Raw genomic sequence first — 12,266 nt, forward strand, 5'->3', positions numbered from 1 at the left:
GAGGGCTGCCTATTTCAGTATGGTTTATCGAGCCTTCAATTTACCTTTATCTCGTACAGAAAGAGAAAAAGAATTACGATACATACAGAAGATAGTCATTATGAATGGGTTCAGTGTTAATACCATCAATAAAATTATAAGTAAAAAGAAAGAACAACATAAGATTAACACCAGAGATTCCCAAGAGTTCAAAATACACAAATTTTACTTTTACAAACCCAGGGATTTTTCAAATCAAAAAATTATTTAATAAACACTGACTGTCAAGTCTCATTTTCGACTAAGAACAATAATGGTCATGTGTTTTATAACCATAAGTGTAAATCACAATAAGGAGGATTTCTTAGATTCAGAAATCTATAAACTTAAGCGCGTTCAATGCTTCGTCACGTACGTGGGGCAAACGGGTAGGAGTTTTCAAACTAGTTATGCCAACAGATACAAGAAGTATTCTGCAATGAGTGTCCATATGAGAGATACTGGACACCAATATACTGACATAAATAAAGCCTTAACCATTTAAAAAAAAGTGAGCAAAGGGAACCTGATAAGCAATTACGAAAATATTTATATAGGTTTGGACCAGAGCATTAACGCAAACAAAAATTTAAATGACATACAAGAGAACAAAATCTGTTACATGAACAGATACAGATACCATCGCTTCTATCATCACGAAAAATTAATAATTTGAAGTCACCTCCTCTAATTCAAACTTCCCACCCTCCCGCTCCTACTATAGGCCGAGCTATTTCCCCTTCCCCCACTAATAGCGCTGCCCCCCCCCCCCCCGCCCTACCGTCACTAACCAAGTTCCGCTGGGCAAAAGAAAACACAACTGTAACGCACGCAGTAGTGTGGCGAGAAGCAAGTCAGAGCAAGACTCAGTCGTAAACGAGCTGTAGGGAGTTTCATCCAATTTGATGGTAAGCTTTTATGTCATACATTCGTGATGGATTCTCTTTTCTTAGATATCCTTTGGTTTTAAACCCATTAATTTTTATCTCTCTTTCTTTCCAGACCTTGTCTTTTTTTTTTTTTTTTTTTTAAAGAATACTCTTGAATATGGTGGTCACGAAGTGCTGGTCTTTGCCATACAACAGGTGATCTCTTAAGGCTTCAGATTTCTTCTACCAGAATAGCTCAATTTGAAAGAAAATTCCTTACAAGTTGAAGTTTTTAAATGTTCTGATATGGATTTAGTACCAATCCTTTTGCGAGGCCAAAATTTCGATCTCCCCAGTCAACACACTGAAACGACCAGAATCCAACTATGCTTGCAACATTTTCAAGTAAGGTTGTTCATATTTAACATTGCAGATAGATTGTTTGCAAGAAGTGAACTACCTCATTAAATATACGCATATTTGTTCTCCAGTGTTTTCTTAACAGTTCTTCCATTTTTTCAATTTCTGAACAATGAGTTTTGTATTCTACCACGTGATTTTATGGCTGATGAAGTCTCAAATAGAGACGAAACATGTCCCTAAATATATTAAAAACGTTTTTTAATTAATAGTTTTTCACTTGTGAAGTGATGTGTATTGATTGGGTGGAAAAAAACCTAACATTGTTTCTTAGTTTTAACTGTATCAGTATGGATCTATACGATGAAGTTTGTAAATTGTATAAACTGTATTGTCGCTGCTGCTGGTTCAGCAGTAATACTGTCGCTATATGTGGACGATTTTGCTCTTCACTATAGCTCGCGTAATATGGCAGTTGCAAAGCGAAAATTGCAGCAAGCTATTAGGAGAGTGGAACAGTGGACCTTAGAACATGGCTTGTGGTTTTCAACCGCAAAGACCTCTGTTGTCCACTTTTGCTGGCAAAGCACTCTTCACTCACATCCTGAGCTTTATTTACGAAATGTCACTCTTCCCGTAGTGACACTTACCGATTTCTTGGGCTCCTTTTCGATAGCAAATTATCATAGGAGCCACACGTGCAGCAGTTAAAAGTGCAATTCCCCAAGCAGTAGAATATCTTGAAGTTTCTTGGCAGCACTAATTGGGGGGGGGGGGGGGGGGGGTGACCACATGGTGCTCCTACGATTTTATAGGGCACATATTTTATCCAGGTTAGATTACGGCAGTGCAGCATATGGCTCAGCAAGACTAAGCGTCCTTGCGAAACTGAACAGCGTCCACCACAGCGGGGTTAGGTTGGAGACGGTAGCTTTTCGGACAAGCCCCATTGCTAGCCTGCTTGCTGAATCTGGTGTGCCGCCTTTATACCTGAGGCACCAGCAAATGCTTCTGTCATATGCTGCAAATTTGCGACAGATGGCACTTCACCCAAGCTATCTTTGCGTATTCAACAATGGACACCGTCGGCTGTACACTGTTTGTCCTCGAGCAACGCGGCTGGTTGGAATACGCTTGGATAGCAGTCACAGATTGTTTGATGTACCTTCGGTTCCTTGCCTTGTCAGACAACCAAGTGGGGTACCTCCGTGGATAATATGATGACCTGAAATAATCCTGGATCTGCACACTGGCCCGAAGGAAAACACGGACCCTTCGATTTATCAGAGGCTCTTCCTGTCCGTTGTTGGGCGGTATCCAGGTTCAGTCGTCGTTCACACGGATGGTTTGAGAACAGACACGAAGGTGGGCTGTGCGTTCGTTGTCGACACCGATAGGTTTCTTTTTGCTCTCCTGGAAACCTGTAGTGTGTACACAGCAGAGTTCTATGCTTTCTGTGAAACTCTGCGGTACGCATTGTCCGATGAGCACAGACACTTTCTTCTGTGTACTGACACCTTGAGCTCGCTACAGTCTATTGATACCTATTTCCCGCGGCACCCTCAGGTGCAGCGGATCCAGGACCTCCTGGCTGGGTGTTCTGATACCGGTACCAGAATCAGCTCCCAAGCCACTTAGGTGTAAAGGAAACGAGTTAGCAGATAAGGCTGCCTAGGAGGCAGTTACACTGACCCCGTTGCCTTACTAGGTTCCAGCTAGTGATATTCGCTCTCAGCTGAGACATTTGGTTATGTCCCATTGGGAGATGGAGTGGCAGGCCACTCTACTTCCAAATAAGCTGAGAGCGATAAAAGGTACAACAAAGGTATGGAGGACTTCACTTCGGGCTTCTCGGATGAAAGCAGTTATATTATTTCGTCTTTGGATCGGCCACGGTATACAAACACACTACCATTTACTGAAAGAAGAACCCCCTCCAGTGTGTACTTGCGGCGATCATCTTACCAGAGTCCGTGGACCTGTTCGATCTGCGCCGTAGGCTAACACTCCCGAGTACCATCTCCCTCATCCTGCGAGATGACGAGCAGTCAGCAGATCTCGTCATCCGTTTTATGAGGGATAGTGGTCTTTTTTATTGTGTGTAATAATGTCCTTTGGCTTAGCATATTTGTGTCAACTCCGCTTTTATCCCATTGACTATATTTTAGTTCGTGTTTGCGTGTTATTTTAACTTCTAACGTGGAATTATTTTTATATATATATATATATATATATCCGTATTCCAGGCAATGCCTTATTCCATTATCACCTCTATTTTCTATACTTTTATTAGAAAATAAGGCATTGCAAATTAGATCCACTGATTGTTTTAGTCTCATAACCATTTTTCATCACCATTTATTTTAAACTTTACTCAGTGGATACATTTTATAATTTTAATTATCAAATGATGTCGCCCATCTCGTACCATTAGGGGCCGGACCTTAGATGTTAGGCCCCTTTAAACAACAAGCATCATCATAATCGTCAAGACATGTATTGTACTGGTGTCAGCCAGCGTAACTCTTGACTTTATTCATCTGCTTTTCTAAAAGGAGCTGTTCAGTTTTGGTATGTTTTCATTTTTCAGTTAGCATGTACTGTGTTCACAAAACAGAGAAAATTAAAGCTTTAGTTACGTTCCTTTGTAACCAGTGCTATTATTTTATTTATTTTAAAAAGATGTAATTATTATGATATTAAAATTAGCCTCTCTAAGGCTAAAGTGTTGTCAGTAGGTAAGAAACCTGAGAGAATTGAATGTCATGTTAGGACTACAAAGCTGGAACAGTTGGATCAGTTCGTTCAGGATGTGTATTCTCAGAGGATGGTAGTATAGTAAGTGACATTGAATCAAGATGCAGCAGCAAAGCTACTGTAAAGCAGTGAGCTTGTAGTTGCGATAACTGTATTCTGTAAGAATTCTGTTTTCAGGCCAACTTTGCTTTATGGGAGTGAAAACTGGGTGGACTCAGGATATGTTATTTATAAGTTAGAAGTAAAGACATGAAAGAAGTGAGAATGACTGCTGGTACAAACAGGTGGAAAGAATGGCAGGAGGGTACCAGGAATGAGGAGATAAAGGCTAAATTAGGAATGAACTCTTTCGATGAACCTGTGCGCATTAATTGGCATTGGTGGTGGGGTCATGCGAGATAAATGGAGGAGGATAGGTTATCTAGGTGAATAATGGACTCAGCCATGGAGGTTAAGAGAAGTAGAGGCAGACCAAGATGACAGTGGTTAAACTCAGTTTTGAATGATTTAAAGATGTGGGTTACTGTAGTCGCGTCCTAGTTCGTGAACCATATGCAACGGCTGAGTGGCCTAGTAAGTGGTCCTGAGAGTCGGGATACCAGTTGCTATGGAATGGGAGTGGGCATCTCAGACATATTCTGAGTCATGGCTCTCCTTGTGCTCAGGCGGCTAGGACTATACAATTCACTAGTGGTCCATAACCCGTTAGAGGAGTGATCCTCACTTAGACTATGTGCAAGTAGCATCCTGCTTCATGAATTTACGGAGCTCAGAACATTTTAAGCAAGCCTCGGACCTATGGGAGTAATGGAGTCGCACTCCCATTTGACAGGCGAGGGACTCCTTGGAAACAACTTGGCGAACGAAATGGAATTCGATGGGGAGCTATCAATATTAATGGGGCTTAAAAGAAAGAAAGTAGAACTGGCTGAGTCAGCAAAGAGGATGCATCTGGATGTGCTAGGAGCAAGTGATATTTGGGTAAGGGGAGATAACGAGGAAGAGATAGGAGATTATAAAGTGTACTTGACGGGTGTTAGAAAGGGAAGGGCAGAGTCTGGGGTAGGGCTCTTTGTCAGGAATACCATTGCACGCAACATAGTTTCTGTTAGGCACGTAAATGAGCGAATGATGTGGGTAGATTTGTCATTTGGAGGAATTAGGACTAGAATTGTGTCCGTGTATTCACCATGTGAGGGTGCAGATGAGGATGAAGTTGACAAGTTTTATGAAGCATTGAGTGACATCGTGGTCAGGGTCAACAGCAAGGATAGAATAGTGCTAATGGGCAATTTCAACGCGAGAGTTGGGAATAGAACTGAAGGATACGAAAGGGTGATTGGAAAATGTGGGGAAGATATGGAAGCTAATGGCAATGGGAAGCGTTTGCTGGGCTTCTGTGCTAGTATGGGTTTAGCAGTTACGAATACATTCTTCAAGCATAAGGCTATTCACCGCTACACATGGGAGGCTAGGGGTACCAGATCCATAATAGACTATATCTTAACAGACTTTGAATTCAGGATATCTGCTAGGAATGTACGAGTTTTCCGCGGATTTTTCGATGATACAGACCACTATCTGATCTGTAGTGAACTAAGTATCTCTAGGCCTAGGGTAGAGAAAGTGAAATCTGGCTGCAAATGAATAAGGGTAGAAAATCTCCAGGACAAGGAAATTAGACAGAAATACATGGATATGATTAGTGAGAAGTTTTGAACAGTAGACAGTAAGCAAGTTCAGGATATAGAAAGTGAATGGGTGGCATACAGAGATGCTGTGGTAGAAATAGCAAGGGAATGCCTAGGAACAACTGTGTGTAAAGATGGGAAAAGGCGAACATCTAGATGGAATGATGAAGTGAGAGCAGCCTGTAAACGTAAAAAGAAGGCTTATCAGAAATGGCTCCAAACAAGGGTGGAGGCAGGCAGGGATTTATACGTAGATGAAAGAAACAGAGCGTAACAAATAGTTGTTGAATCCAAAAAGAAGTCATGGGAAGATTTTGGTAATAACCTGGAAAGACTAGGTCAAGCAGCAGGGAAACCTTTCTGGACAGTAATAAAGAATCTTAGGAAGGGAGGGGAAAAAGGAAATGAACAGTATTTTTTAGTAATTCAGGTGACCTCATAATAGATCCCAGGGAATCATTGGAGAGGTGGAGGGAATATTTTGAACATCTTCTCAATGTAAAAGGAAATCATTCTGGATTCTGGTGGTGTTGCAAACAGCCAAGTTCATGGGGAGGAGGAAAATGATGTTGGTGAAATTATGCTTGAGGAAGTGGAAAGGATGGTAAATAAACTACGTTGTCATAAGGCAGCAGGAAGAGATGAAAATAGACCTGAATTTGTGAAGTATAGTGGGAAGGCAGGGGTGAAATGGCTTCATAGAGTAGTAAAATTAGCGTGGAGTGTTGGTAAGGGACCTTCAGATTGGACAAAAGCAGTAATTGCACCTATCTATAAGTAACGAAACAGGAAGGATTGCAACAACTATCGAGGTATCTCATTGATTAGTACAGTATACCAGGCTAAGTATTCACTAGCATCTTGGAAGGGAGGTGCGATCAGTCATTGAGTGGAAGTTGGATGAAACCCAGTGTGAATTTACACCACAGAGAAGCTGTCAGGATCAGATTTTCAGTATGCGCCAGGTAATTGAAAAATGCTACCAGAGGAATAGGAAGTTATGTTTATGTTTCGTAGATCTAGAGAAAGCATATGATAGGGTACCGAGAGAAAAGAAGTTTGCCATACTGGGGGATTATGGAATTAAAGGTAGATTATTAAAATCAGTCAAAGGCATTTATGTAGACAATTGGGCTTCAGTGAGAATTGATGGTAGAATGAGTTCTTGGTTCAGGGTAGGTACTTACAGGGGTTAGACAAGGCTGTACTCTTTCACCTTTGCTGTTTGTAGTTTACATGGATCGTCTACTGAAAGGTATAAAATGGCAGGGAGGGATTCAGTTAGGTGGAAATGTAGTAAGCCGTCTGGCATAAGCTGATGACTTGGTCTTAATGGTAGATTGTGCCGAAAGCCTGCAGTCTAATATCTTGGAACTAGAAAATAGGTGCAATGAGTTTCGTACGAAAATGAGCCTTTCGAAGACTAAATTGATGTTGGTAGGTAAGAAATTCAACAGAATTAAATGTCAGATTGGTGATACAAAGCTAGAACAGGTCGATAATTACAAGTATTTAGGTTGTGTGTTCTCCCAGGATGGTAATATAGTAAGTGAGATTGAATTAAGGAGTAGTAAAGCTAATGCAGTGAGTTCGCAGTTGCAATTAACAGTATTCTGTAAGAAGGAAGTCAGCTCCCAGACGAAACTATCTTTACATCGGTCTGTTTTGAGACCAAGTTTGCTTTACGGGAGCGATAGCTGGCTGGACTCAGGATATCTTATTCATAAGTTAGAAGTAACAGACATGAAAGTAGCAAGAATGATTGCTGGTACAAACAGGTGAGAATAATGGCAGGAGGGTACTCGGAATGAGGAGATAAAGGCTAATTTAGGAATGAACTCAATGGATGAAGCTGTACGCATAAACTGGCTTCGGTGGTGGTGTCGTGTGAGGCGAATGGAGGAGGATAGGTTACCTAGGAGAATAATGGACTCTGCTATGGAGGGTAAGAGAAGTAGAGGGAGACCAAGACGACGATGGTTAGACTCAGTTTCTAACGATTTAAGAGGTTTAGAACTAAATGAGGCCACAACACTAGTTGCAAATCGAGGATCGTGGCGGCGTTTAGTAAATTCACAGAGGCTTCCAGACTGAACACTGAAAGGCATAACAGTCTATAATGATAATGTATGTATGTACACTGACTGACAGAGCAAATGCAACACCAAGAAGGAGTGGTCAGAACTTTATGCCAATTGCAGGGTAGACTGACGTCACTGAGGTATGCTCATGATGTGAAATGCGCCGCTGTGCTGCGCACGTAGCGAACGATAAATGGGACACGGCGTTGGCGAATGGCCCACTTCGTACCGTGATTTCTCAGCCGACAGTCATTGTAGAACGTGTTGTCGTGTGCCACAGGACACGTGTATAGCTAAGAATGCCAGGCTGCCGTCAACGGAGGCATTTCCAGCAGACAGACGACTTTACGAGGGGTATGGTGATCGGGCTGAGAAGGGCAGGTTGGTCGCTTCGTCAAATCGCAGCCGATACCCATAGGGATGTGTCCACGGTGCAGCGCCTGTGGCGAAGATGGTTGGCGCAGGGACATGCGGCACGTGCGAGGGGTCCAGGCGCAGCCCGAGTGACGTCAGCACGCGAGGATCGGCGCATCCGCCGCCAAGCGGTGGCAGCCCCGCACGCCACGTCAACCGCCATTCTTCAGCATGTGCAAGACACCCTGGCTGTTCCAATATCGACCAGAACAATTTCCCGTCGATTGGTTGAAGGGGCCTGCACTCCCGGCGTCCGCTCAGAAGACTACCATTGACTCCACAGCATAGACGTGCACGCCTGGCATGGTACCGGGCTAGAGCGACTTGGATGAGGGAATGGCGGAACGTCGTGTTCTCCGATGAGTCACGCTTCTGTTCTGTCAGCGATAGTCACCGCAGACGAGTTGTGGCGTCGGCGTGGAGAAAGGTCAAATCCGGCAGTAACTGTGGAGCGCCCTACCGCTATACAACGCGGCATCACGGTTTGGGGCGCTATTGCGTATGATTCCACGTCACCTCTAGTGCGTATTCAAGGCACGTTAAATGCCCACCGCTACGTGCAGCATGTGCTGCGGCCGGTGGCACTCCCGTACCTTCAGGGGCTGCCCAATGCTCTGTTTCAGCAGGATAATGCCCGCCCACACACTGCTCGCATCTCCCAACAGGCTCTACGAGGTGTACAGATGCTTCCGTGGCCAGCGTACTCTCCAGATCTCTCACCAATCGAACACGTGTGGGATCTCATTGGACGCCGTTTGCAAACTCTGCCCCAGCCTCGTACGGACGACCAACTGTGGCAAATGGTTGACAGAGAATGGAGAACCATCCCTCAGGACACCATCCGCACTCTTATTGACTCTGTACCTCGACGTGTTTCTGCGTGCATCGCCGCTCGCGGTGGTTCTACATCCTACTGAGTCGATGCCGTGCGCATTGTGTAACCTGCATATCGGTTTGAAATAAACATCAATTATTCGTCCGTGCCGTCTCTGTTTTTTCCCCAACTTTCATCCCTTTCGAACCACTCCTTCTTGGTGTTGCATATGCTCTGTCAGTCAGTGTATATGTCTGTCTGTTAGGTCATCAGCCCAGAAGCTGATTGGATCCTCAAATAGCACCACCAAAGGTTATGCGGTGATAAGGAAACCGCAAAAACCAATGGCAGCACCAAAATGGGGCGTACTAGGTAAGACGAGGGATGAGGTAGTTTGCCATTGCTTTCCTCACTGGGTCAGAAAGTGCTATTGCAGCACGACTGACCCTATGAGCAACACCTTTCATAACACTCAGATGCACTAGTCGTGGTCTGAATGCCATTACTCACACCACCCATACCCCAGCAGTTTCCATATTGTCACAGCCATGGATGAGACTGGGACTTTGTTGGAAGCTACACTTTACTCTGGCCTGTGCCAAGAGATGGATACAAAAGTACTGTATCCATCAAGAAATGGCAGCGGGCAATATTTAAAGATAAGAGGTATAAACCTAAACGAAGCCACAGAGGTAGTTACTAATAAGAGGATTGTGGCAGAATTCAGTACATTCACAGAGGCTTTGAGACTGAGCTATGAAAGGCATAACTGTGTATAATTAAGATGTATGTATGTTAAAAAGATGAACCTCGCTATCCCGTGTCCAAAAAACCATTGCAAACCCAAGGGATACAACACACTGAAACATGTTTGTGCGTTCTGTAGAGTACCAGGTGGTGGTGGTGGTGGTGGTGGTGGCTGGTATCTCAGTAAGTAAACAATGTGCCCACTCTCAAACGCTACGACTGCAAGTTCATGTATTATTCATATTTCAAAAAGTAATCATCCAATGTACATGTCTGAAGTTGTAATAGTACAGACTTTTCTTCTGGGATAAGAAATTACTAAAGTTCCATTTTTTGTAAATTTGATGTTAATATCTTCATTATTATTAATAACAAAGCACAGTGTCTCACAAGCCTCTTAATACCTTTTAAAAATATGAAAACAGAATATCATCAATGATTTAGAAGTTATTTTGGAATAACATCTCAGATTAATATCCCTGTGCATATGTGTCACTGCGGTTCCTTTGGTTTTGGAGTGATAATAAATATTACTTGAATTACATTACGTATCAGCCTGCCCCTTGCCAGGAAGCCGTGCGTTCGATTCCCGTCTAGGTCAGAGATTTTTACGTGGATCCTAGAGCTGGTGCAATAGACTGTGAGAACAATTGTGGAGCTGTCTGACAGTGAGGTAGTGACCTCACTGTAAAAAACCAAGAAAAACATTTGAGAGGATTTGTCGTGCTCTTAACTTGAAAGCGTGTTGGCGACCACTGGGCCCTTAGCTGAGTCCTGGTATTGCTTCCACTTACTCGTGCCAGGTTCCTCACTTTCATCTATCCCGTCCAACCTCCAGTGGTCAGCTCTTGTTCTTTTCTGACCCTGATGGTATTAGAGCATTTGAGGTCTAGGGAGTCTTTCATTTTCACAACCTTTGTGGCCCTTGCTTTTCCTTGTCCGTTACTTTATTTTTCGAAGTGACGTATCCCTTTTTTTTTGTTTTTTCTCTACCACTGTGGATGGAGGATGCAGATGAATAATACACCCACGATATCCGCTGCCTGTCGTAAGAGGCGACTGAAATGGGCGAGCAAGGGATGATTGAATTAGAACCATGAAACTACTTGTTATTAGTACCATACACGGGGAAAACCATGAGTCGCCTTTACTTGCGAGTAGTACCACTATGTTAGGTACACCATAGGTTTGTGATTACTAGCAATAGCGGGTGGGTCACTATCGGTTTATAGTACCCGTAGTTAGTACCACTACATGCGGAACACCACGGGCTTACGTTGCCTGTGATTAGTACCACTGTGAGAAACACCATGGGTCTGGGCGTTGCCTGTGATTAGTACCCACTATGTGAGGAACACCATTGGATAGTAGGAGTTCCTACGATTAGTACACCTATGTTAGGAGCAGCATGGGTTTGCGTTGCCTACGAGTGGCGCCATTATTTGAGAAACCCCATAGGTCTGTGTTACCTATGCAATGTACAATAGTTGTGAGTAGTACCATAACGTATGGAACACCGTGAATCTACGCTACTCTTGATTAGTACTGCAACTTGAGAAATACCATGGTTCTACTTTACTAGCGATAAGTACTATTATGAGGGGTCATCGACCTGGATTTTGGACCCCTTTGGACAACAAGAATCGTCGATTAGGAATTGTGCTTTGTAAGCAGTCTCTTGGTCAGTAATACTAATTTTTCAAAATAGTTTCTGGGAAGGTGAGGCATTGTGGGTCGGATCCACTGACTGTTTTAAGTTTATAATCATTGTTCATCATCTTTTTGAATTCTAGCCAGTGGATCAATTTTGGAATTTTTAAAATTTTCAGTATGGTGAGTTGGCTCTGGTGATTATTTTAAATTCATATTTATTCTTTCATTCTTCATTATCACGTTTTAAATCTAGTTAGTGGATGAATTTTGGACTTTTAAATTTTCATTGCATTTCGTCTCATTTCGTGCCATTAGGGGCCAATGACCTAGATGTTATGCCCCTTTAAACACAATCATCACCATCATCACAAATTACTCCTCAAACTCGTTGAGAGAATGATCGATTGTCTAGTATCCTATGACAAATCCTGACAATGACTTTTAATGTTAGATTATAGCTCACAAAGTTTGAATGTAAATTGCAGTTATAGCATTCAGGAGAAGTTTATTCAGTAAGACTATTCCTTTTTTGTATTTCACATTAATCATTTGTATTGTGTTTTTTTATTCCAGCCTCATCGAAGCTCACCAACAAAGAGAGGCAAGGTGCTTCAAAAAAGGCTCCACCTCCTGGAGGTAAACCATAAATAAACCTGCTCTTTAAAACCAATAAACTAGTCAAAACCATTTGTGTTTGATGTAGACTGAAGTATACCTGTGTGTATAAAACTGATGATTGTTTTAGATCACTATTTCTTTGAATTTAGTCTCATGAGTCAGATTGAATGATTATAAGATTGTGAACACGGCACAGAAATGAAGAAACACACCCTCTCACTTTGATATTGGCATTGGTAGTGGA

At 42.7% G+C, this 12,266-nt stretch overlaps 1 protein-coding gene across 1 annotated transcript in view; it reads left to right on the forward strand.

Moving 5' to 3' along the window:
• The window catches only part of Nak (Numb-associated kinase), a 330,611-nt gene that overhangs the window by 239,843 nt on the left and 78,502 nt on the right, over positions 1-12,266 (forward strand). Inside the window, exon 13 of the mRNA XM_067152785.2 lies at positions 11,978-12,040. Within this exon, the coding sequence (XP_067008886.2) occupies positions 11,978-12,040 (63 nt within the window). The remainder of the gene's footprint in view (positions 1-11,977; positions 12,041-12,266) is intronic.

The sequence above is a fragment of the Anabrus simplex genome, chromosome 8 (genome assembly GCF_040414725.1).
Source record: "Anabrus simplex isolate iqAnaSimp1 chromosome 8, ASM4041472v1, whole genome shotgun sequence".
Classification (NCBI taxonomy): domain Eukaryota; kingdom Metazoa; phylum Arthropoda; class Insecta; order Orthoptera; family Tettigoniidae; genus Anabrus; species Anabrus simplex.